This window comes from Mustelus asterias, chromosome 11 (assembly GCF_964213995.1).
Source record: "Mustelus asterias chromosome 11, sMusAst1.hap1.1, whole genome shotgun sequence".
NCBI classification, from domain to species: domain Eukaryota; kingdom Metazoa; phylum Chordata; class Chondrichthyes; order Carcharhiniformes; family Triakidae; genus Mustelus; species Mustelus asterias.
Genome location: NC_135811.1, coordinates 52,596,622 through 52,624,506, shown reverse-complemented (window position 1 = coordinate 52,624,506; position 27,885 = coordinate 52,596,622). Strand labels below are relative to the sequence as shown.

General features: G+C 44.8%; 1 protein-coding gene across 1 annotated transcript in view; it reads left to right on the top strand.

Moving 5' to 3' along the window:
• pcdh15b (protocadherin-related 15b) overlaps nt 1-27,885 on the top strand; it is a 655,691-nt gene that overhangs the window by 294,003 nt on the left and 333,803 nt on the right. Inside the window, exons 15-16 of the mRNA XM_078222925.1 lie at nt 3,244-3,323; nt 13,138-13,231. Of these exons, the coding sequence (XP_078079051.1) occupies nt 3,244-3,323; nt 13,138-13,231 (174 nt within the window). The remainder of the gene's footprint in view (nt 1-3,243; nt 3,324-13,137; nt 13,232-27,885) is intronic.

Sequence of the window (27,885 nt, the reverse complement as noted above, 5' to 3'; positions counted from 1 at the left end):
AATCACGTGAAAAATCAGGGGGCACGGCCTATTCCCACAGGAGAGGCCGAAGGCATTGTGCTAAGTGGGCCACTGCACATGCGCTGATCTGTCAGTGCCAAGATCGGCATTTGTGCAGTGGCCACACACTGCCGGCCTCCCGATTGCTGGCCAGCTCGAACCCTCATCGCTGGCCCTCTGACCCCGCCACAGTCCAATCGCTGGCCCCCACGAACATGTCTGGGGCAGCCTCGACCCCGCCCCAGCCTGCCTCAATGTCCCCCCACACACCCCACTGCAGCCCCAATCTCCCGATCCGCTCTCGCAGTCCCAACATGCCCCCTGTAGCCCTGACATCCCCAACCGTGGGCGGCACAGTAGCACAGTGGTTAGCACTGCTGCTTCACAGCTCCAGGGTCCCGGGTTCGATTCCCGGCTCGGGTCACTGTCTGTGTGGAGTTTGCACATTCTCCTCGTGTCTGCGTGGGTTTCCTCCGGGTGCTCCGGTTTCCTCCCACAGTCCAAAGATGTGCGGGTTAGGTTGATTGGCCATGTTAAAAATTGTCCTGAGATTCGTAGGTTAGCGGGATTAGTGGGTAAATATGTGTGGGTAGGGCCTGGGTGGGATGGTGGTCGGTGCAGACTCGATGGGCCGAATGGCCTCCTTCTGCACTGTAGGGTTTCTATGATTCTATGAACAGGCTAACCACATCCACCCCACCCTGATGGCCAGCCCCAATCACTGGCCTACCTCCCTCAGCCCAATTGCAGAATGGCAGTGGCACCCCACACCCTCACCGAATTCCCCCATCTGCACTGCCCGATGCCAGGTAGGCAGTGTCAAGTTGCCCCTTGGGCAGTGCCAGGGGTCCCAGGCTGGTACAGCTAAGGTGGCAAATATGGATGGGGGGGATATATATTTTGAAATATTCTCCCAAATTTTTGACTTGTCAGGTTTTTAGTTCCTGCGATGATAATTTTGACAATATCTTCCAAAGGGAATTCCTCTAATTCTGTGCAATGTTCAGATGAAAACAAAGAACAATACAGCACAGGAACAGGCCCTTTGGCCCTCCAAGCCCGTGCCGCTCCCTGGTCCAAACTAGACCATTCTTTTGTATCCCTCCATTCCCACTCCGTTCATATGGCTGTCTAGATAAGTCTTAAACGTTCCCAGTGTGTCCGCCTCCACCACCTTGCCTGGCAGCACATTCCAGGCCCCCACCACCCTCTGTGTAAAATATGTCCTTCTGATATCTGTGGTAAACCTCCCCCCCTTCACCTTGAACCTATAACCCCTCGTGAACGTCACCACCGACCTGGGGAAAAGCTTCCCACCGTTCACCCTATCTATGCCTTTCATAATTTTATACACCTCTATTAAGTCTCTCCTCATCCTCCGTCTTTCCAGGGAGAACAAGCCCAGTTTACCCACTCTCTCCTCATAACTAAGCCCCTCCATACCAGGCAACATCCTGGTAAACCTCCTCTGTACTCTCTCCAAAGCCTCCACATCCTTCTGGTAGTGTGGCGACCAGAACTGGACGCAGTATTCCAAATGTGGCCGAACGAACGTTCTATACATCTGCAACATCAGACCCCAAATTTTATACTCTATGCCCCGTCCTATAAAGGCAAGCATGCCATATGCCTTCTTCACCACCTTCTCCACCTGTGACGTCACCTTCAAGGATCTGTGGACTTGCGCACCCAGGTCCCTCTGCGTATCTACACCCTTTATGGTTCTGCCATTTATCGTATAGCTCCTCCCTACATTATTTCTACCAAAATGCAAAAGATTTAGTAATCTCCTTGAATCTTATTTCCAACCAAGTTCCACCACGGGGACAATTCTTCCAATTTCACCACAGGACTCTGAACATTTGAGCCTCAACAATCCAGTTACAGATCACAATGTATTAAACAGGTCACTAATTGCTCACTAGGACACTGTAGTTTAATTACCGTTCCCATAGATAATTAGGCAGCACAAAGAAGATGCTACATTATTTGCGGTTTGCAAGATTCTTCCAAGTCCATCCTCCCCCCCCCATCTTGCCCCCAACCTCCGCCCCCCAACCAGAGATCCATCTGAGCCGGCCCCCCTCCTCTGGCAGATGCCAGCGGAAGGCCAGGAAGGTGCTGCAGGCTCTCGAAGGACTGCAGGTCGGAAGGATGGTAGAGGGAGACCAGCGATCGAGGTAAGTTGGGGGTGTGCTCTGCCGAGGGGGGCCTGCCTCCCAGGGGTGTCCGATCCCCGAGGGGGGGGGGGGGCCTGCCGGGGTGGTTAGTGGGAGGGTCCGCGAAGGATGGTCGGGGATGATGGGTTTCTGAGATTCCCCTGCAGAATAGAAATCCGCTTCGGACTTTTATTCTGCAGGTCGCTAAAAACGCGGATCCGGATTGGGCCGCGCGGTGGTAAAGTGGGATTTGGTGGTAGAGTTGGGCGCGCGGTTCATTAAGTCGATTTAAATGCATGCAAATGCATTTAAATTGTCGGGCCGCCCAATCCGTGCGCGGGCTGGACCCGCGCCCGAATTGGGTGTCGGTAAAGCCGCGATCTGCTCGGATTCGGATGCAGATCGTGTTAAAGGCCCGACGCCCGACTTTACCGCGATTTCGCGCCCGTGCGTATTTTGGGTAAAATCGGGCCCTATGACTTCCTTATTAGCGCCTATGTAAATGCTGCCCCTTGCCAGAAGCAGCTGATTGTCAACCAGCCTCTAATTTTTGATTTGTTGCATCTCCAATTAAATAACCAGAACAAAATGTTTAATTCTGTTGATGGAGTTTGTTCGTAACTAAATACTTAATTCTCATGTGTGCAATTCCTTTGTTATTTCAGTGGAGACATTGAACTGTGCTTTCACAGATTCTTCTCTCAGTCTCTGGACATACTGTTACTCTACTTATTCGAGTTCTAGTAAACAACTGTTCATTGTGCTTTCTTTGAAGATTGATGGCTAAATTCTCTATGGTAGAAACTTCCAGTGTTCAATCACACAATCAATTACATTCAGGAGCCCCTAATTGTTTTTCTTGCTGAAAAGAAGATCAGTGTGACAATAATCTGGAATGTTCTACAATTGATAACGAAACAATTTCACCATCAAAGCAATTTACATGAGCCCACAACATGCAAGAAGTTACTGTGAGTGTGGGAAGACCCATCTAAAATGGGTTAGGAACCTCAGATTGGTACATTATACTTGACGACCTTTAATTACTGTATTATAACCATGCTTCCTTTTCTATATATTTTAGGCAACTGATCGTGAGAGGGACCCAATCACCTATCACATTCAAAATGGAGATCCACAGCAGGTTTTTAACATTACACAAAAGTAAGACGAAATTGATAACCTGACAAATGTAGCCAATGTGACTCATTAAGTGAATGTTATGACTATGCATGATGGGAAATTTGGGAAAGGACATCAGCCAGATTCACTGCCAACACTTTTTTCCCCATTCATATCATAGCTATAGCGCGATGTGTGGAGCCCTTGGGAGACAAGAGTATGTCAAGTTTATAAGTTGTACGATTGTAAATGAATGTGCTCCTAGTAAAGTATTCAGTTATACGTATGATGATATGAAAAAGATACAAGGTGAGATGGTAGCTTGGCAAGAGCAGCGGGGTAAATGTGCAACACGTTGACAGGTAACACGGGTATCATGCAATCATGGGTCAATTGGAGTGTGCAGATGGAGGCCATTTGGCCCATCGAGTCTGCACCGACTCATACCCAGGCTTACTCTGTGACCCCACACATTTACCTGCTAATCTTAATACCTAGGACATTAAGGTGCAATTTATCATGGTCAATCAACCTAACCCACGCATTTTTGGACTGCGGGAGAAAACCGGAGCAGTCAGAGGAAACCCACGCAGACACAGGGAGAATATGCAAACTCCACACAAGCAGTCATCCAAGGCCAGATTTGAACCGGAGTCCCTGGCACTGTGAGGCAGCAGTGCTAACCACTTGTGCCACCATGCCACTTTCTGCTGCATCTGTTCACCAATTCTACTGGAGACCAGTAACACCACCATTGGATAATGCTCTGTTCACCTATTTCGGGCAACAACACCTCCATTTCTCCAACCCTCAACGAAGGAGTCAGTTGTTGTCATTCCACCATGTGCCCATAGATCACATTACAAGGGCTGAGTAACACAGGGAGGTACAGATGGCATCCCCCCCCCCCCCGACTGGAAGCAACATTGGCGAGGAACCTATATGGTCCAAATGCCTCATGCCCTATAGCCATAAAGCGCTGCAGGGTCGGCTGTTGAGGGCTGGGTAGGAAGAGGGTTGGATATCTCGGCCTTCAGAGTTGCTGGCCGATCAGTCCCGAAAGCTCCAGGAAGGCATCAGTGGTCTTGCTGGGACTGCAGAAGCAAAAGCAGATCAAGACCCGTAGATCGCCGGAGCAGGTGTGTCCAAGTTCTTGGGCTAAAAGGGTTGGGGTAGGTTAGGGAGAGGGGCACAGAAGGGAGAGGAGGAGAAAAGGGTGTTTTTGAGGGCGGGAGCAACTAGGAAGGAAGGGGAATGATTTGACACAGGGTGGGGGAGGGGGGCACTCCATGATTGGCAAAGTGTAGCCCTGAAACGCGATGACCCCCTTCTTTCTTCCCACCCTTTAAATATTTAAGTTAAGGTTCGGGCTCCCTGCTCCCACCCTGCTGCCCACACCAAACATTTTATGGCATGGATTGCATATTATCAGAATCACAGAATACTACAGTGCAGAAGAGGTCCTTTGGCCCATCACGTCTGCAGCGACACATGAAAGGTCCTCACCTGCCCACCTAATCCCACTTGCCAGCACTTGGCCCATAGCCTTGAATGTAATGCATGCCAAGTACTCATCCAAGCCATAATGGGGCTTGATAAATGGCCTAATTTGGCCCTTAAATTATTCACTTCAATATGGTCGGTGGACTGCCGACTTCAGTGACTGCCTACCCGCCCCGTGACTGTATTATGGGACAGTTCAGGATCGGGTGGGAAGGTAGTGGTATGGATGGCCACCCTATTTTGCATGCCACCCGCCAGATGGGAAATGTATCCACCAGTGGCACATAACATCAAACCCCATGTCTCTGTTTAATTTGCTTTCATTTAATATTCTCTGCCATCTCTTTCTCTCTCCTTTACAATTCATTCTTCGTCCCATTTCAAAGGCTGCAAGAATTTATGACCATGACCCCACTACATACAGTCATACACCTCCAAATTCAAGGGCAAAGCTACTCAGGAAGTTTAAGATCATTGTTTAAATAAATTAAATGCTGCAAATTGCTGGAAACCAGCTTGTTGGGGTTTTGACTGGCACGCGTCAGGTGCAAAATGTTACCAGCTGCACTTAACCAGGAAAATCTGTCCACATTTCAATTTCCCTTGCAGTCATAAAACCATCCACTTTGTGCCACCCCATCTCATATTTTCTCTCTTTTCAGCTTGGAAAATTAAGGCAGAAGAGTAAAATCTTATTTTTCATGGGGTAAAACTACTACCAATAGATAACATCTAAACTTAAAGACATGTTTTCCCACACTTTAAATCATTCAAAAACGTGAGCCAGATTAGTTATGGGCATTTTGATGACAGCAAAACTATCAACAAAATGCATCATGATTTCACCCTTTGAACATCTGACAAAATCTGAGCCAAGGAAGAAATCAGGCCGTACAAGCACCAAGTATTTATTTTTTAAAGGAGCTAAGTAATCTATTGAACAAATCCTGAAATCAAATGCCTCCCAGAAGCAGAGTCCCTAAGTTTGTTTGTGCTCTTTAAACAAAGACAGTTTCATTGGCTCAGGCATGACTGCAAAATGGAGGATATTTGCATACCCAAGGACATTCTATATGTTGAGTTAACTGGAAACAGCCAGCCAATAGGATGCCCAAAGCTCCGCTTCAAGGGTGCTTGCAAGAAGGGTCCTAAACACGGGGGAGGCGATGGCCTAGCGGTATTATTGTTAGACTATTAATCCAGAAACTCAGTTAATGTTCTGGGGACCTGTGTTTAAATCCCACCATGGCAGATGGTGGAATTTGAATTCAATAAAATATATGTGGAATTAAGAATCTACTGATGATCATGAAGCCATTGTCAATTATCAGGAAATCTCATCTGGTTCACTAATCACCTTTAAGGAAGGAAATCTGCAGTGACTCCAAAGCCACAGCAATGTGTTTGAGTATTAACTACCCGACAAGGGCAACGAGGGATGAGGGATAAGTGCTGGCCAGCCAGCAACACCCAGGTCTCACGAATGAATAAAAAACAACGCACTGGGAGGCCCTAACTGGAGGCAGAGGAAAATGGCGATGCATTCTATGTGCTGGCGTGCACCACTGCAATGACCAATGGCTACAGCGTCTTGGCAACAGACGCCAATGCCGAAAATAACTAACCATAATGACACTTGGTAGTTCATATGCAACGTTGGTGCCAAATCCTGCCTCTCATGGATTAGTCTCGGTAGTCATTGTAATGGTGCACCATAGGAAGACAGCCCAGATTTGTTTGCTGCCTGCCCATCACCTTTTATAGATCGAAGGGATCCCGGAGGAGAAAATAAATAATATATCACAATACAAACAATTACCAAGCTTAAATTTGTTTTTCTTTTTGACTTTTCTTAAATTAAGTGCATTATCACTGGCATAGTGGAACAAGGAATTTGACAACCACAGGATGGGCCAAACTTTGCTTGGTCAAGGGCATCAATCAGCATCAGCAATTAGTTGTCTTGCCCTTTCACAATTCGATTCTTATTTTTGTTTTGAAGAGTAAGTTTCTGAAATTACAAGTTGATGTCTGGAAATATGAGCAGTTGGGATCTGTGCGAATGCGGCAACTAATTGAGTGTCTCTTTAACCAATCACATCGAAGGGTTGTAAAATAAACAGCACCAGGTCTAAGAAGGAAGTGTCAAGAGGAGGTGAATTCAATGTCAAATCAGATACAGAAAGAGCAACAAATAGAAGGGAAGAAAGATTGGATTATAAGAGAGAAGAAAAAAAGAGACGGAATGGAGACGTTTTTTATAAAAAGCCGCAATATTCAAATCACCAGCAATTGAAGCCTAAAGGAAGAGATGACATACTTGTTTGTTATAGTTAAATTTTAATGCCAGAGGGGTCGATTGACAGTAAATAACACTTAACACAACTTTAAAAGCATACTAAACTTGAAATAAAGTGTCTAGAATTTTTTGTGGTGAGCTTAGTCCAGATCCTCCATCCAAATTCAGCAACTTTGCACCATGAAATGCAAATCAGTGAGTGAGCCAGTCAGAACTACAACCTTTGGACATTTAATTATGTAAAGATGAGTGGTTAGGTGCATTGGCCATGCTAAATTCTCCCCCAGTGTACCCGAACAGGCGCCAGAGTGTGGCGACTAGGGGATTTTCACAGTAACTTCATTGCAGTGTTAATATAAGCCGACTTGTGACACTAATATAAAAAGAAACTGTCCATCTCCTGAGGTTACTGCATCATTCATACATAAATGAGTGTAACTTGCTTCTCCATTATTTCAATAACAAAATCTGGCCCAATGTAAGCTGATATGGTGCAACATAAATATAGGTATCCTGTTGAGTTTATTTAGGACCACGGTGTTTTGGTTTGAAGTATTGCTGAACAGATCCATTGTGTCAAAAAACCTCTGGCAGCTTCCTTAATTGTTGATGGTAGAATTAACTGAGTCCGGTCATGATTGAGTCTCCGGAAGAAAAGCAAATATATTGATTTTATAATGAGATAGCTGTCAAATTTACTAAGACTGTTATTTTGTTGTTTTGCCTGTACATTAAGATGTCAAAATTGTGCTTTAGACTTGGCAAAATTGTGCAAATATTAACCCATTAATTTCCACCTATAAAAATGAACAGAAGCAGCCTCCATTTATAAAATATGTCAAACGTTCAAAGGCATTTCACAAGAGCAATATCAGACAATGTTTCAGTGTGAGCCACACAAGGAGATATTGGGGCAGATGGTCAGTGGTCGGCTATGGAGATGGGTTTTAAGAAATACCTTAAAAGAAGAAAATGAGGAAGCGAGGCAGAGAAATTTCAAATCTCGAGCTTAGGGCCCCGGCATCTGCAAGACATAGCCGCGAGTGATGAAGCAATTAAAATTGAGAATGCTTGAGGCCAGATTTGAAGGGATTCAGATATCTTGAAGGTTTATGTAGCTGGTATCTCAGTCACTATCTCACTGCTAGGTTTCACACTTTCCTTTTAGCCTTAGGCTGCATCTTACTTCTTTACTTGATTCTAGCTGTTTTTATTTGGCAAGTGGTGCTCCTGCCTCTTGGGGGTAGACACTGGTTCTGCATTACATTAAATTCTTCTTCAAACACCTTGATCTATTGTAATTTTTCCGAGTTTACTATGGAAGTCTCTGGGCAGAGTTTTTCAGCCTCCCCGCTGACGGCAGAGGCAGCTTGCTATTGGCCACTGGCAGGATCTTTCAGTCCCACCGACGTCTATGGTGTTTTGCTTGGCTCGCCACTTGGGAACATGCCATGGATGATCATCTTCGGCAGGACCGGAAGATCCCATCAGCACGTAGAGTTGAAAAATCCTTCCCTCTGGCTCATTTTGAAGTCTACAGTCAGTCTTACCTAAATCCAAAATCTTAGGAGCTGATTAATGTTTTTCCCTTTCAAACACATTGAACTCCATTCATATCGCAAGTACCATCAGATGAATATTCACGCACCATTAGGCTCTGGCTAAATCTACTCCCATTATTCACTGCTTAATTTAAAATGCCCTGCCTCTTGTTGGTTCCAGGTTATATTGTTGAAGGAGATTATCATGAACACACTCAAAAAATTCACTACTTTCTGATATGAGCTTGTCATAGTCCAATCTATATTCAAGTTAAAATCCCTCATTAAAACTACCATGCTCCCCGCATCTTCCCACTTATGCACTTCACAACTGCTACCAGGAAGCTTATATACTACCTCCACGCCAGTTTTAAATCCACTTACTTTAAAGTCTCCATCCCAGTCTCTCACATATTTCGGTTCTGATGATGCCACTTTCCAAATTGGTACTGCTGATATATCTTCCTTCTTCCTTAATCATAGTTTCCCACCCACTCTGGTTGACAGGGCTTTCAGTCGTGTCCAACCCATCTCCTGCCCCACTGTTCTCACCCTCCCAGAACCAAATAGGGACCCCTTGTCCTCACCTTTTATCCCACCAGCCTCCGCACTCAAAGGATCATCCTCCGCCATTTTCACTAACTCCAGCATTATGCGACCACTCCCCCTGTCAACATTCTGCAGGGACTCTTACCTCCGGGACACCCTGGTCCACTCCTCAATCACATCCAACAGCACACCCTCTGCCCACAGTAACTCCCCATGCAATCGCAGAAGGTACAACTCCTGTGCCTTTGCCTCCTCCCTGCTCACCATCCTTTAATCTGGGCTATTGCATTCGCTGCTCCCAATGCGGTCTACTCTACATTGGAGAGACCAAACAGAGACTGGGTGACCGCTTTGCAGAACACCTTCGGTCCATCCACAAGCTTGACCCAGACCTTCCTGTCGTTTGCCATTTCAACATACCATCCTGCCCTCATTCTGGAAAGTGGCATCATCAGAATCGACGGAGGCGAAGGAACTCAGAGAATAGGAGTCCTTACGGTACATGGATTTAAAACTGGTGTGGAGGTAGTATATAGGCCTCTTGGTAGCAGCTGTAAAGTGCATTAGTGGAGAGATAAGGTGAGCATGTAGCAAAGACATGGTGGATTTAATGAGAGATTTTAACTTGGCCTGTTGCAATGTTCAAGCCCAATGCAAACAGGAGCAAACTGCATCTCATTTACTGTTTGGGCACTTTACAACCTTCTGGACTGAACATTGAGTTCAACAACTTCAGAGCATGAACTCTCTCCTCCATCTTCATCCCATTTTTATTTATTTTATTTTTTTTCATCCAAGTTTTAATTTCCTCCATTGTTTCATTTTTCAAAATCTCGCTTTCCATTTTTCTCTCCCTCCCTCCCCCACCCCACTAGGGACATCTGTTACATTCACGGCATCTGAAAGGAGTTGTGAACCATGGTCAGCATGGGGGGACCTTTTGAAACGCAAGTTCAAAAGGTCCTCCTTGTTCCTCCAACCCCACCCCCCACCTATAGCAAGGCATGACCCACTTACCTCATATGGTCTATCATGGTGCCTAGGCCAGTGTGTGCCCCCAAAAATCCCTATGCCCCCATGCCTGGATATGCCTCCCATATACCTGCCATGCCTCCCATCCACCCCCATACCCTCTCTTGTCCTCTATACTACACTGTACTCCTCTATCCATTCTCCATGTCCCATCATGGCCCTATGCCAAACTTTGGAAAACAAGAACAAAGAACACAGCACAAGAACAGGCCCTTCAGCCCTCCAAGCCTGTGCCGAGCATGTTGCCCTAACCAAGCTAAAAAAAAACCTTCTGCCCTTACTTGGTCCGTATCCTTCTATTCCCTCCCTATCCATTCTCCCATTGCCATAAGTTGTGGGGTATACCTTGACATGAGGGGCCTTGAGTTTGGGTGGAGGGATATAGCCTGACATGGGGGCATAGGGAGTGTGTGATGGGTGAGGAGGAGAGAGTTTTACTTTTTTCATTATGACTGAGATGATGTCCCTCAGCACTGAGCCAGTCTCAGCATCTGGCATCTCTTTCTTGGTTTGTTTGGCCCATCTCCGGTCCGCACCTGCCCCGACAATGAATATCACGTCTTTGCAGGCACTTTGTCACAAAACGGAGGAGGCGAGTGGCGAGTTTACCTGACTCCCCCTGGATTCCTCGATGTTGGAAATCTAGGTCCATGTCTCCATTGCTTACTTACCTCTTGTTATATCTTCTCTCATCATTGTAGTGATTTCATCCTTAATTACAAAATCTGCTCCTTCCCCTCTACCATTTCCCAAATGCGTGGCCCTTCTGAGATATTTAGTTTGCAGTCCTGACATATTTGCAGCTACATCACTGTAATAGCTACCATGTCATACCCTTCAAGTGTAATTCAGTTTCTTCAGTTTATCCCTATACTCTTGTGTGTTTGCATGAAGCATGTGTTATGTCATGCACCCTTCCCTGTACTTCTGCTGAAATGTTTTACCCTCACATTTCCTACTTCTCTATTTTATGAGTGGAATCTTGTGGCAACAAATGGTCATCTTGATCATTGGCTAGAGAGCTGGTGAAAGTGCCCGAATCGCCTCTTTTTGAGAAGGTCCTCCACACCTTGTGCCACTGGGGAAGATAACGGGTGAGAAGTGGACCTTTCCCCAGGGTCAAGGACCTGGGGGGCGGAATTCCCACTCCCCAAGAGCTGGCATCCAGCAAGAGACCGACAGCTTTTCAGCGCCACTGGGGAGGTGGTAGTTGCTACTGGTACCACGCCCACCAGAGGCCTTGGATCGATGAGGGATCCAGGCACAGGTGAGCTCTGGCAGTAAGAAGGCCACAGGGGAGGGACAGTGGGATAAGGCCCTTAAGGGGGCATTAATTGTCCACTTAAGGACCTTAGTTGGCAGCATATTGGGAAGACTCTCCATGGGCCTCCCGCCATGGACTTGATTGTTGTAGAAGTGAGAAGGCTCTGGGGTCACCACCCTTCTGACTATTTAAATGTCCCCCCGTCCCTGACTTTCTATGGGGGAGGCTCAAGATTTCACTCTCCATCTTTCAGATTTCCATTGTCCTGTGATACCGAAAGCATAATTTCTGACAGTTATTCTGCTCTTTCCCCTTTTGTTTATTTTAAAGTAAAGTTTATTTATTAGTAAGGCTTACATTAACACTGCAATGAAATTACTGTGAAATTCCCATAGTTGCCACACTCCGGCACCTGTTCGGGTCAATGCACCTAACCAGCACATCTTTCAGACTGTGGGAGGAAACCGGAGCACCCAGAGGAAACCCATGCAGACACGGGGAGAATGTGCAAATTCCACACAGACAGTGACCCAAGCCGGGAATCGAGCCGGGGTCCCTGGCGCTGTGAGGCAGCAGTGCTAACCACTGTGCCACCGTGCTGCCCCATTTTGCAACTATTATCTACCTAAGCCCATCGCACTCCTTGTACCAGCCACAAAGACTGGTTTAAAGTTTTGTGACTGCTTTACTCCTCCTTTCCTCCTTGTCCCAGTCCTGGTGCCAGTGGTTCATAAAGTAAAATCCATCTTTCTTGTGCCACTCCCTCAGGCACTCATTCATTTCTCCAATCTGTTTGTACCTGGGACAATTTGCTTGTGGCTCAGACAATAATCATCATAGAATTATAGAATTTGTACAGTGCAGCAGGAGGCCATTCAGCCCATCGAGCCTGCACCAACATTCTGACAAACCAGGGGGGGGGAATTTTCCTGTCCCGCCCGCCATAGGAATCGAAGCAGGTGGGGGGGGGGGGGGGGGGGGGGGGTGGACCATGTAAAGGTCCATGCAAAGGTCCATTGACCTCGGGCAGGATTTTCCGGTTTTGGAGCAAGCATAGCCGGAAAATCCCACCCACCGTCTGACCCAGGCCCTATACCCGTAGCCCTACATATTTACCCCCCTAATTCTCCCAACCTACACATCTTGGGACACGAAGGGGCAATTTAACATGGCCAATCCACCTAACCTGCACATCTTTGGACTGTGGGAGGAAACTGGAGTACCTGGAGGAAACCCAAGCAGACATGGGAGAATGTCGTTTGCACAGTCACCCAAGGCCAGAATTGAACCCGGGTTTCTGGTGCTGTAAGGCAGCAGTGCTAACCACTGTGCCACCCTTAAATCCAGAGATTAAAATCTTGGAGATCCTGTTTTTTTTTTATTTTAGCACCTAATTCCTGGTTCTCTCCCTGCCTTCTAATTTCCTTTCAAAAGTATTCCTCACACTGACACCAGGTAAGCAGCATGCCATGTTGGACTCTTGACTCTGCTGACAAAGGATGCTTGCTATCTGTCAGCCTAATATTGAAGCCTCCCACAACGAACACATTATGCTATATAATAAATTAGGATTGCATCTTTCACTGTTTTGGATCAATATTTTTAAAGATATTGCAGCTTGTTCATGAATGTTTATTTAAACCTTTTCTTGCATTCTTTTTTCCCTAGCACTGGACTGCTGGTCTTAGAAAAATCTTTAGACAGGGAAAGCACCGATCGATACATACTTATTGTCACAGCATCTGATGGCAAGCCTGATTCGGTAAGCCAATTAAATTCTTTGATTTGTAGTTGTTTTGTACTGTTTGTAGCTGTTCTATTCTATTGCTTTCTATTGGAATTATAAAGCTTTATTCTAGTAATTTGACATCACTGTTAGAAAGGTTTATATATTCACCAATTGCAATTATTAATTTAACTTGAACATTGTTGTGTGCACTGTTTTTCCAAGTGAATAGAACTCAAGAAATCTATGAGTGGGAAACGTTTGTCTATTCTATTCTGTTCTCTTCCATTCTGTCATCGACTTTGTGCCACATCACCCATTGATTCCTACTTTAAAAAGGGCAAATGGGCAAATTCAGCAAGACCAGGTTCTTGCCCTGTACGTGCCTTATTCTGACTCACCTAAACAAAAACCATCAATAATATTTCTATGATGTTGAATCCAGCTTCTGAATAGATATTGAACCAACTTCTGCTTAAACTTGTCAGTTTAATGTCAGCATAACAGGTTTTGCCCTGTATTAGTTCAATGAGAACACATAAACATTAAATGGAAGAAAAAGGAGTTCACGTTGACATTTAATAGGATATTTTTTGTTGCAAAAATATAACTTTATTTGCAAAATATCTGAAAGAATATTACAAACATTTCAAATGACCATCACAGCGAGTGCAGTGATATTCACATTTTCTACTTAGATCATGCTGTACTCTGAGGTGCTTATGTATAGTCAAAGGAACATTACTGACATTCCAAAATAGTTGCTACAAAGAAGTGCAGTGGCATTTAAGTTCTCTACATAGTTCAAGTTGCACTCTGAGGGGCTTCCGCACAATTTTGACACATATAATGTTCATCGTATAGTTATGCGGCCCGAGGGAGTTCTGTACCGTTCCCCTCCCATCGCCGAACTGTGACCGAAAGGTCTTTGACAGTGATGGCTGCCCCAAACTTTAGTGCGTCCTTCAGCACATAGTTCTGGGTTTTGGAGAGTGCCAGTCTGCAACACTTAGTCGAGGACAATCCTTTGCTGTAGAAGTCCAACAAGTTTCAGCCAGACCAAAGAGTGTCTTTCACCGAGTCAATGGTCCTCCAGCAGCAGTTGATGTTTGTCTCAGAATGCGTCTCTGGGAACAACCCGTAGAGCACAGAGTCCTGCATCACGGAGCTGCTCAGGGTGAATCTTGACAAGAACCGTCTCATCTCTCTCCAGACCTTCTTTGCAAAGGAGGTGGACAATGGTCTCTTGCCCGCCACCGCCACCTCGAGGACAACTTGTTGATGGGTGAGATTCTGGGCACGCTGAAGGATTTGACAGAGAGGGCTTTTCTTACCACCAGCCAAACTAAGTCTTGGTGCTTGTTTGAAAGATCTGGTGATGAAGCCTTCTGCCAAGTGACTTTGAAAGTCTTCCCAAGGAACCATCTGACAGGATCCACCATCTCTTTTTATGCAGGGCCTCCAGGATGTTATGTGCAGACCACTGCCTAATGGAATTGTGTTAAGAGTGTTTCTCTGCATAAACTTTTCCGTGAGGGACAGGTGGTACGGCATGGTCCAACTACTTGGAGCATTTCGCAGAAGCCTGGCCAGACCCATCCTTCAACTCCGGAGATAGGTAAAACCTTAGCGTGGAGTGACACGTGGTGTTTACGTACTGAGGACCCGTGCAAAGCTTGATGCAGCCACATACAAAGGTGGCCATCAGGATTAGGGTGTTGTTGGGCACATTTCTTTCCCCCCTTTATCTGGAGGTTTGTACATCATGTGCCTGTGAACGCAGTCCATTTTTGACCTCCAGATAGAGCGGAAAATGGCTCGGTTGATCACCACAGCTCAAGAGTGAAACATCGGCAGACCTGTGCCACGTACAGCAACATCACATGTGCCTCACACCTGATGACCAGGTTCTTACCTACAAATGACATTTAATAGGATTTTGTTTTTGCAACAAAATGGTTCCTTGGGCAGACTTTCAAAGTCATTTGGCAGAAGGCCTCATCACCAGAACTTTCAAACAAGCACCAAGACTTGGTTTGGCTCGTGGTGAGAAAGAACCCCTCCGTTATATCCTGGGCGGCACGATAGAACAGTGGTTACCACTGCTGCTTCGCAGATTCCTGGCTTGGGTCACTTTGTGGAGTTTGCACGTTCTCCCCAGGTTTCCTCTGGGTGCTCCGGTTTCCTCACACATTCTGAAAGACGTGCTGGTTAGGTGCATTGACCCAAACAGGCGCCGGATTGTGGCGACTAGGGGAATTTCACAGTAATTTCATTGCAATGTTAATGTAAGCCCTACTTGTGACTAATAAATAAACTTTAAAAAAAACTTTTTCCAACACATCCAAGGAGGGGAAATGGTAGGTTGTTGCATAAGGTTAAATCTCTCAGGATCCAGGGTGAGGTATCTAAATGGATACAAAATTGGCTTCTTGACAGAAGCCAGAGGGTAGTTGTAGAGGGTTGTTTTTCAAAATGTGGGCGGCACGGTAGCACAGTGGTTAGCACTGCTGCTTCACAGCTCCAGGGTCCCTGGTTCGATTCCCGGCTCGGGTCACTGTCTGTGTGGAGTTTGCACATTCTCCTTGTGTCTGCGTGGGTTTCCTCCGGGTGCTCCGGTTTCCTCCCACAGTCCAAAGATGTGCGGGTTAGGTTGATTGGCCAGGTTAAAAAAAAATTGCCCCTTAGAGTCCTGAGATGCGTAGGTTAGAGGAATTAGCAGGTAAATATGTGGGGGTAGGGCCTGGGTGGGATTGTGGTCGGTGCAGACTCGATGGGCCGAATGGCCTCCTTCTGCACTGGAGGGTTTCTATGATTTCTATGAAAATGGAGGCCTGTGACCAGTGGTGTGCCTTGGGGATCAGTGCTGGGTCCACTGTTATTTGTCATTTATATTAATGGTTTGGATGCGAATATAGGAGGCATGGTTAGTAAGTTTGCAGATGACACTAAGATTGGTGGCATAGTGGACATTGAAGAAAGTTATCTCCAATTGCAACAGGATCTTGATCAATTGGGCCAGTGGGCTGACGAATGGCAGATGGAGTTTAATTTAGACAAATGCAAAGTGATGCATTTTGGTAGATTGAACCAGGGCAGGACTTACTCAGTTAATGGTAGGGCGTTGGGGAGAGTTACAGAACAAAGAGATCTAGGGGTACATGTTCATAGCTCCTTGAAAGTGGAGTCACAGGTGGACAGAGTGGTGAAGGCATTCGGCATGCTTGGTTTCATCGGTCAGAACTTTGAATACAGGAGTTGGAATGTCTTGTTGAAGTTGTACAAGACATTGGTAAGGCCACACTTGGAATACTGTGTGCAATTCTGGTCACCCTATTATAGAAAGGATATTATTAAACTAGAAAGAGTGCAGAAAAGATTTGCTAGGATGCTACCGGGACTTGATGGATTGAGTTATAAGGAGAGGCTGGATAGACTGGGACTTTTTTCTCTGGAGCATGGGAGGCTGAGGGGTGATCTTATAGAGGTCTATAAAATAATGAGGGGTATAGATCAGCTAGATAGTCAATATCTTTTCCCAAAGGTAGGGGAGTCTAAAACTAGAGGGCATAGGTTTAAGGTGAGAGGGGAGAGATACAAAAGTATCCAGAGGGGCAATTTTTTCACACAGAGTGGGTGAGTGTCTGGAACAAGCTGCCAGAGATAGTAGTAGAGGCGGGTACAATTTTGTCTTTTAAAAAGCATTTAGATAGTTACATGGGTACGATGGGTATAGAGAGATATGGGCCAAATGCGGGCAATTGGGATTAGCTTAGGGGTTTTTTACAAAAAGGGTGGCATGGACAAGTTGGGCCGAAGGGCCTGTTTCCATGCTGTAACCTCTAACACTCTATGACTCACCCATCCACAAGTTGCCGTTGAGGTGGCTGTGGGCAGGCAAGAGACCATTGTTTCATAAAATATCTGAAAGGACATTACAAACATTTTGAAATGGCCATCACACACAGTGCAGTAATATTCAGGTTCTCTACATACATTATGTTGCACTCTGAGGTGTCTCAGTACAGTCAAAGAAACATTACAGAGATTTCAAAGTGGTCATTCCAAATGGTGCAATGGTATTTAAGTTGTCTACAGAGATCAGGTTGCACTCTGAGGTGCTTCCATACAATTGTGGTACATGTAATATTCACTGAATGCATTCAATGTGAGTCATACTGTCCAAGGGGGTTTTATACAATTCCACTTTCCTCAGTTCACTATGGCTGAAAGGTCTTCGACAGCAAGCTTCCTCCGGGACTAATTCAGACAGCTGTCTTCTGATCCCTGCTTCACCGTTGTGACAAAGTAGATGTATATTTGGCTCAGTTTTGTTTTAGTGACTGTTGAGAACCCATAATTATGCTTGTATAGTTCAACTGACAGCTGAACAAAAAATGTGCTCCATTCATGTTCTGACTGAGGTTATAATCTGCCTGACAACAGGTCTGCAATAGATGCCTTTTTGAAATATGTGCAAATTTCATGATTGTTTCAATGTATTTGACTGGCCATTCCTTTTTTGATTTTGAGGTTTTCAAATTCATAGGGTCCTGTATCTCTCTTCAGAGATACAAAAGAGAGTGTTCTGTTTCATTTATATAGTTTGAGAGCATCATGAGGAGAGATAGTTGGAAAATTTAAAAATATGTGCCCCAAAGTAAAAAAAAATCATGCAGTGCTCTTTCAGTTAACCGTCTAAACTCATTTTACTGACAAGCAGTGTCCAAAGCTCATCAGCGTTAATCTTGGGTAATTTATTCCCACTGTGTGACGATGCTAAAGAGATATATTGGGAGGATAGGGGAGTGACTATAAACTGGGTCAAAAAGAGAAAAAGAAACATCCTCATACATATTTACCCTCATACACATTATTACCCTCATACAGCAGCATTCAAGTCCTTTGTATGTCCCAGCGTACTCTGCAGTCAATAAAGTACTTGCGAAGTGTACTCACTCTTGCAATGCTGGAAACAATAGATATTGAGGATGTCATGAAAGAGAGCACAGAGATCCAGAGGTTTAGGGAGTGAATTCAAAATTTTAAGGCCAGGCTGGTTAAAAGTCTAGCTGTCAGTCATGAAGCAAAAGCAGTGGCAGATGTGTTGGGGGCTGGAAGATTTTGGTTTTGTAGGGCTTTAGGGAGGGGTTCATCCTCTAGCTCATCCATGCACTGGTAAATCAGCACAAAGCTCAGGCATCGTCCACAGCTTGACTGTGTGATGCCCTGTCTCAGTGCGACCCATTTCAAATGTAGGTTGCAGCTTAGCTGTCAGCTATGGCACTCCGTGAGCATGCTCCCTAACCGATGAAAAGACCCATAATAGTCAATGAGAGCTTTGGAGCGATGAGCAATCCAAGGGCAACCGGTTTATACTTGGTTTAGAGGCTTGTTATAGAAATCCCCTGAACAGCATTACCCTGGCATCCTTCCACAAGTGTGACATTATCTTTCACATTTATAGCCAGGATTTCTGGGTGTTGTAGTGAGCAATCAATCACCCTGTCAGCTATTTTCTGCCAGGCTTTCAGACAACTCATCTCTATGCACTGTGCCAACCAGGGTAACCTATTTGTCTCAATGTGTGCAGCTGCAGATCACGAGCATCATCCATTTAACGTGCTTTCAGAACCCTTCATTTGTGAGAAAAAGTGTAACTCATTAATCAATTGAATGGGATTTTAATTCAGCATATTATTGACTTGATTTTCTATTTGCCTCTCTAATTTTGTGATGTATTTTGTTTGTATTCATGAGGGGAAACCAGTATTTTTTCATCTAACTTGTTTATGATTGCATTTGTGAGTGACTGAGATTGCTTTTTAATGAACATTGACCATATTATATCATTTTAAACCTGCTTTTGAAATAAGTGGCTTCATTTAAATTGTACAGAACAGTCAGCTTAATTTTAAAAAAGCAAGGCTATTTCATTCACTGCCTTGACAACAAAAGATTTGCCACTTTTTAAAGATTCAGTGTAGTTCCAGTGGCAGCCATGGCTCAGTTGATAGTACTCTCACCTCTAAGTTAGAAGGCTGTGGGTTCAAGCCTCCAGTCCAGAGGATTCAACACAAAAAATCCAGGCCAGCACTCTACTGCAGTACTGTTATGAGGGAGTATCCGCTAGATAGCGTCTTTTCCAGAAGGTAGGGGAGTCTAAAACTAGAGGGCATAGGTTTAAGGTGAGAGGGGAGAGATACAAAAGGGTCCAGAGGGGTAATTTTTTCACACAGAGGGTGGTGAGTGTCTGGAACAAGCTGCCAGAGGTAGTAGTCGAGGCGGGTACAATTTTGTCTTTTAAAAAGCATTTAGACAGTTACATGGGTACGATGGGTACAGAGGGATATAAGCCAAATGCAGGCAATTGGGACTAGCTTGGATTTTGCGCCTCTCCAGCCACCGGGATTTTCCGGCTGCTCCTGCCACAAGGATTTAGCAGTCCCACTGAAAGTTGACAGACCTTTGGTAGGCCCGCCACAATCTCCTGCAGCGGGAATGGAAAATTCAGCCGTTGATTCAGAATCCAGGCATATTTCGATTTTCAATCAGATAGGAAGCTTGCTGCACAGGTTGGAGCTCATTGTATTGTAGTTACCTTCAGTGATATAGAATTACAGTGCAGAAGGAGGCCATTTGGCCCATCGAGTCTGCACCAACCACAATCCCACCCAGGCCCTATCTCCAATACCCATGCATTTACCCTAACCAGCCCCCCTGACACTAAGGAGCAATTTGGCACGGCCAATCCACCCAACCCTCACATCTTTGGACTGTGGGAGGAAACCGGAGCACCTTGAGAAAACCCACGCAGACATGAGGAGAATGTGCAAACTCCACACAGACAGTGACCCAAGCCGGGAATCGAACCCGGGTCCCTGGAGCTGTGAGGCAGCAGTGCTATTTCAGAAAGAAGTGAATGTTCAGAACGAATTTGACATTGGCCTCTTCACAATAGTGGCGGGTTAATTCCTAAAATCTGAACGATGTGATCCCCGCCCAACAAGCACACACCTGCCATCATTTTTATAGCACCAGACTATGTGATGTGTGAGTATCCTGCCTTGCAAAGGCGAGACACTTCATTAACCTATTTAAATGGGACTCCAGGTGCGCAATTGGGAACCTAATTCAAATTTAACTGCTGTTCTGCGTGAGGGAGGCAATGGCCTAGTGGTATTATCACTGGACTATTAGTCCAGAAACTTGGCAAATGTTCTGGGGACCTGGGTTCAAATCCCACTGCGGCAGATGGTGGAATTTGAATTCAATAAAATTTATCTGGAATTAAGAATCTACTGATGACCACGAAATCATTGTCGATTGTCGGAAAAACCCATCTGGTTCGCTAATGTCCTTTAGGGAAGGAAATCTGCTGCCCTTACCCGGTCTGGCCTACAACTGACTCCAGAGCCACAGCAATGTGGCTGACTCTCAACTGCCCTCAGAGGGCAACTAGGGATGGGCAATAAATACTGGCCAGCCCCCATGTCCCACAAATGAACAAAAAAAAACTCGCGAAACTCACGATCCAAATGGATTGTCAGTGTCAAAAGGTAATTCCTTTTATAGCGTTCTTTGTGGGCTAGGCGAAGCGGCAGAACTTTACTCCAGCTCCTCAAAGGTTTCCCCTCTGCTTGTCACAGCCTTGGGTCTATGATGTAGTTTGATAAAGTTTTTTTAAATCAGTTCTTTTATATCAACTGGCTTGGCAATACTTGGGTGATTGAGCAAATTACAAACATAAACCTTAGAGCAGTTCACCACTTTACTTTGATCATCAAAATGACAGAACAGAGCTATCAAAATGCTGCTGCCAGTAGGTATTCCATCATTCTCTCTCAGGCTAGTTCTCAGGGTTCTTCACAAGGTTCTGACTGATTTTTAATGGACTTTTTTTTCCCAAACAAAGAGATCCAAATCATGCCTTGCAACATTAATATTAAGAGGGATCTGAACACATGTGTAGGCAACTTTAATTAGCTTAAAATAAATTAACTTATATCGCACATTGTGATGTGGAAGAACAAGTCGCCATCTAACAATTGTAATGCATTATTTTCAGCAAGGCAGGAGGTTAAAGAATGTGAGACTATAAGAAGTAATCATTTAAAAACCATGGAGCTTATGTCCAATTATTTATTGGCCTGGAATTTCTTTCTCAGTGGTAGCAATGCTGAGAGGTTTGTTACAACTGAGGGATGCAATGGCACCACAACCTCTGGTGACATGATTTGGGCTCAAAGCTGAAAGTTGTTTAAAGTTTATTTATTAGTGTTACAAGTAAGCTTACATTAACACTGCAATGAAGTCACTGTGAAAGTCCCCTAGTCACCATACTCTGGTGCCTGTTCGGGTACACTGAGGGAGAATTTAGTATGGTCAATGCACCTAACCAGCACATCTTTTCAGACTGTGGGAGGAAACCAGAGTGCCCGGAGGAAACCCATGCAGACACGGGGAGAACATGCAGACTCCACACAGACAGTGACCCAAGCTGGGAATTGAACCCGGATCCCTGTTGCCCTGAGGCAGCAGTGCTCGACACTGTGCCAAAAGTTGTGGTGCATCTGGATGGGCTCCAGAGGTACCAATGCTGATGGTCCTGCTGTTGCAACTCTTAATGGCAGGGACCACTAATTTGAGAATTTTGCCTATTTTCCCAGAACTTGCACTGAATTTTACATGCACAATGTTAAGGCTAATGATCGCAGGTATAAGTCGGCAAATAGATGAAAAAAATTGGTGAAAGTAAATGTTACAGGCAAGGTAGATGAAAATACATAATCAGCAAAAAAATGTTTTTCACAATTTCCTTGGCTCCCCATCCCCGGTTGCCCCGACTCCCGGATCCTCCTCTCCTGCTGCACCGACTCCTCTCGCACCCGCAACCCACAAGTTCGCCCCCCCATCCCGGCCACCTCCCTCTCTCCTCAGTCCCCCTGATGTCGACAACGGCAGCTGAAGGGAGGGGAAAATGTTGGATGGTTTTGCAGTGATTTTCTTCTCAATCAAGTGCTGTTTTAACATGGGACTGAGGAGTCGGAGGTGGGAAGCAAAGCCGTTGGAAAAGGAGATGAGGAGCTGAAAAAGTGGAGGAGATTGTTGAGGTGGAGCTATGTTATGTTGATACCCAAAGGTCATACCCAACAGACTTTATTTTAAAGTGTTTTAAAACCATTGAAATTAATTTTAAGTTTAAAACAGTTTTGATATTAGTGAGCTTGAGGGATGTGTCCTCAGCTCGTGATGTGACTGTGGGGAGTGTCTTTGCCAACAATGGGGACAATCTTACCAAGAAAGGGCAGAGTGTTGTTTCTGGTGACAAAACCGGCATGATTCTCTCCAGAGAAACCGACCAGTTTTCACTCCAGATCTTATGACAGTGCATACAAATAAAAACAAGGTGGCGACACTGTCATTCAGGAGGCCAGGGCCTCAACACACCGGCAAAGCCCAGCTACACTGAGATTGGGGTGCCACCTTTAAAGGGCACCCCGATTATAACAGGAATAAAACCCCCTCCGCAGCCGATTACCAACGTTCCAAGATCATTGCCCATCCCCCCTCCCAAAAGGCTATCGCTGGCTCCCAGCCCACAATCTGAATGAATCCCACCCCCTGCCTCCACACGAGACTTCCACTGGGGGCCTGCCCCTTGGTACAGGTTGGCACTACCATGTTGGCACAGGCATGGGGCCAACCTGACAGTGTCAACCTGTGCCAAGCAATAGTTCCAGGGGGCATTGCCTGGCCACTGCCTCGCCATCTCTCTTTTGCTTGGGGGCTATACTTGCCTTTAAGGCCCCTCCAGGTGAACCTGTGTAAAGCATGCCGACATGATGTCATGTTGGCGTGGTGGCAACATATGGCAGTGGGTCAATATAGAGCGAGGGGGTGGGTTCATGATTTTAACATCCATTCAAATTCATATAAAGCAGGTTCACACCCATTATGGGCATGAACCCTGATGAAATCGCCAGTGAGAGGTGGGGAAGAGTCAAGGCTGTGATCTCGCTGGCGAGATATTGAGCCCCCACCAGTATTCGCATGGATGGTGAATGTGGGCTTAAGATCGCCCCAATATGTCCTGCTGGGAGTCTTCATTGTTTGCCCTAACACCTAGGTCCTGCTTCAGCAAAAAGATTAAGTTTTCACTTCAGCCTATGAATCAGGTGGTTTTTGTGCAGTCAGCTGCAAATGCCACTACCTCACCTCTGACAAGAATAGTCAGTAAGAGTTTTAACAACACCAGGTTAAAGTCCAACAGGTTTATTTGGTAGCAAATACCAATAGCTTTCGGAGCGCTGCTCCTTCGTCAGATGGAGTGGAAATGTGCTCTCAAACAAGGCACAGAGACACAAAATCAAGTTACAGAATACTGATTAGAATGCGAATCCCTACAGCCAGCCAGATCTTAAAGATACAGACAATGTGGGTGGAGGGAGCATTAAGCACAGGTTAAAGAGATGTGTATTGTCTCCAGACAGGATAGCCCGCAAGTCCAGGAGGCAAGCTGTAGGGGTTACTGATAATGTGACATAAATCCAACATCCCGGTTTAGGCCGTCCTCATGTGTGCGGAACTTGGCTATCAGTTTCTGCTCAGCGACTCTGTCTAATCAGTATTCTGTAACTTGATTTTGTGTCTCTGTGCCCTGTTTGAGAGCACATTTCCACTCCATCTGACGAAGGAGCAGCGCTCCGTAAGCTAATGGTATTTGCTACCAAATAAACCTGTTGGACTTTAACCTGGTGTTGTTAAAACTCTTACTGTGTTCACCCCAGTCCAACGCCGGCATCTCCACATCAAGAATAGTCAGGCCATCACTTGTTACCTTGGGACGTGGTTGCTAAAGGCCCTTCGTTCCTGTCTGCTATCACCATGATGTTAGAAGGGAAAAGAATAAGCAATAGTCAATGGTGTGTTGACCTGCCAAAGTTCAGAATGATGAGAAGGGATCTGGCCTTAATGACCTTGGCAGGTACAGGAAGTAATCAAAAAGAGTAATGGAATTTTAGCTGGAGGGGGCTGGGATGCAAAGGAAGCAAGTTATAATTCAGTTGTACAGTGCCTTTGTCAGATCCTGAGTGTAATAAGGCATTCATTTTTGGGCACATACCTTGAGGATATATTGGTCTTGGAAACAATTCACAAAAATGACAGTGGGTCTCAAAGGGTTAAATTAAGAGGGCTCATTGCCTATACTTAGTTTGTATTCCCATGAGTTTAAAAGATTGAGCGTTGATTTAACTGAGGTACTAAAAATGATCAGAGGATTCAATAAACTAGATACAGAGAAACTATTCCCTCTGGTGGGGGAATTTAGAAAAAGGGGACATGAATATAAAGTTAAAACCAGATCCTTTAACAGTGCAGTCAGGAAGCACTTTTTCACACAAATGTTATTAGAAATCTGGAACTAGCTCTCTCTCTCTCTCCCCCCCACCCCGTTCTCTCAGAGGACGATGGATGCTGGGATAATTGACATTTTTACGACTGAGATTGATAATTTTTTCTTCTTTTAAGAGTATTGAGGTTTTTGGATCAAAGCAAAGTGAATGGAGTTGAATTGCACATCTGCCATGATCTGACTGAATAGCAGAACAGGCTCAAGGAGGTCAATGGGGGACGGGGGAGGGAGGGGGGCTCCTGTTCCTAATGTCTCCAGAGAAATTAACAAATAAATCAAAGGATTAGCAGCAGGAAACCCTCAAATACGAGAGAGATTGAACACAAAGCACATATATTCCTACATGGCAAAAAGGGGAAGGAGACAGGGAGTGGGCGGGGGGGGGGGGGGGGGGGGGGGCGGGGAGTGGTTGCATTAAAGAATAGAAATAACTCTTACCCTATCTTTCTTCTCTCATTAATTTGAGTCAAATTATCTCCTGTTCTACTGCCATTTTATTTAATCTTGTCCGATAGCTTTCTGTGTGTTAACTGCCAAAGGCTTTTAGAAAGCCTACCTAGCAAACAACATTTCCCCCTGTCACCTCCTCAAAGGCTGTATCGGTTTGTCAATCATGGTAATCCTTTTTGAAAGTCTTTTTGGCTGCTTCAGTTTATTTTCTCTTCGTTTAGATAATTAATTATTTCAACTTTCAATGATGATTGCAAAATTTTCCCAACCACAATATTAAACTAACTTGTTCTTGTGTGAATTGACTGTCTCTCCCTTTTTGAAGACAGTTATTATGTTGGCCACCCTCCATGTTCTGGCACATAATCACTCTCAATGTAATCCTGAAATATATGGGAAAGATTTAATAGGAGGGAGGACAAGCTCAATGCACGAGAAGCCTGAATTGGGCACATGAATTGGAAGCTCTAAAGGAAACAAGGTCATGCAGGTAACAGTGAGGTCTTATTTTAATATTTGATTTCAATCTCCTGTCTGAAGCTGGGATCTTAAAAAAAGCTCCCTGTAATAATGGAAATAAGTGTGCGTGTGTGCGCAAGTAAACGTCAGTGTTGGTGTCTTTTCCAAAACTTTGACATTTGGTTTCAATATGCTGGAATATTTATAAGAACATAAGTACTAGGAGCAGGAGTAGGTCATCTGGCCCCTCGAGCCTGCTCCGCCATTCAATAAGATACAGATATTTATATATATATGATGTGGATATTTTCAGAGTCTTGATAGAGTTGCCATTAAATCAGCTCAAGTGAAGACCAGCAAAAGAGGAGGGAGGGAGGCTAAATGATACCACAGCAACAGCAGCTAGCTTTCATGTTCCTAGTTTATATACTGAAGCATGGTATCATGAAAGAAAGGATGTTTCACACCAACCTTTGGTCTGATTTGGGACTGAACCTCCAATATCTTATAATAATGCATGACCTGTCACTTCCTCCTGATATTCCAGCTTTAGACAGACCATAATTACTATCTTTGAATTATTTTGTTAATAGCATTTGCCATTAATTTATTCCACTGGTTGGATATACGTGCAACTGACTGGGTCATAAACATGGGTTAGGGAAGGTTTCTAAAAAATTACTTTAGAGTTTATTTACATTGAAATATGTGCAATGGTTGGAAAGATCATTTTGGTTGGTTTACCACAATTATTAATGAGCCAATTTTTGCTTATCTGAATAATAACATCAAGAGAATATCATAACTCTCACTGGGAAGAGCATCCTCTTAATTGTAGCTACCTTTGTCATCATAAGGATTGGCATGGAAACAACTCGCCCATCATTGTCCCATATTCTCCTTCACAAATGGTAATGGAATTAGTGAACTTCTCCGTCTCTCAACCTAATTAGGCCCATTGGGTCGCTATGTTTTAATGAAATTTGACTCCACATGCTGATGCTGTACTATTTGAATGAAAGGCAACTAAGGCATCCTAGCTACAGAAAGAAATGATAATTAAGCTCCAATATGAAGAAACAAAGAATCCTCTGTCATATTAAAGCCTATGAGAGCCATTACTGTATAGGAACACTCTCAAAATCATAATCACAAAGGTTTGGTAGCTAGCCATTGTTTTTACTTCAACCATTTGACCAATTACCTTGCGCTGGTCTCAATCTTTTGTTTCTAATTAGAGGGATGAAATCCTGATGATTCCACATTAGAGTTAACCCCATCTGAAAGACCAATAATGAGCAAAGACTGGGGCCTTTCGGCTAAGATCAAGCGTCAGATCAAGCCATAGATCAAAAGGCAATGCCTTTTCTTGTCAGCTTGGATCTTGTATGTCTCTCTTGTGGGGATCATGAATTGGATTCAATTTGAATTTGGTTTGGTTTTTGGAGCAAACAAGAGATGGATTAAGGACTTGCCCTGACCACTCTGTGCATTGGCTTTGTCACTTTAAGGAAGGAGTATTTCTTTTAAATGAGCAACGACTGCAAGCAGAGATGTCATTGAGCCGAAATGTTAATGCTGTTTCTTTCTCCAAACATGCTGCCAGAGCTGCTGAGAGCTTCCAGCATTTTCTGCTTCTATTTCCGACTTCCAGTACCTGCAGGGTTGCAATCCGTGTTTGAAATTGTTGCACTGGTTATTGGAGGGCACCATTAACCTCACTATTAATTTGATGCAAAATCTGGCCTATTGTCTGCTGGATTGTGAGTCAGTTCATCCTGATGAAAGGGAAGGCAAGATCTGGTGTCTGAATGTTAAAAGCGATGTGCATTTTGTGTGTGACATTTTCATCTAGTCCGCATGCTGAGAGGGAGAGAAAGCAAACTGCAAACAGAATAACATTCCACTGAAAGAAAGCAGCTGCACTGTGAAGTTGAAGTTAAAAGAAATAGTCATCAGGGGAGGTCATTGTTTGGCAGTTGCTACCAGGAGAGAACAAAACTCTGTGAAGGCAACAAGTGTGTGTGTGTGTGTGATCAGAATGAGAAGGAGGTGGCCCGGTATTCCATTTTGATGGAAGGAGAAGGATGTGGCGCATGGAGCTAAGTGTTCAGAATGCTGGGAAAGTGAGTGGGAAGTGCTGTTCCTTGCTGTAATGAAGAAATTGGGGATCTGTACTGCATCATTGCTATTCTAATCTTGCACTAATCTTCTCCATTGCATCTGGTCGTGGGGGGGGGAGATCATAGAAATATCATAGAAACCCGACAGTGCAGAAACAGGCCATTCGGCCCATCAAGTCTGCACCGACCACAATCCCACCCAGGCCCTACTCCCAAATCCCTACACATTTACCAGCTAATCC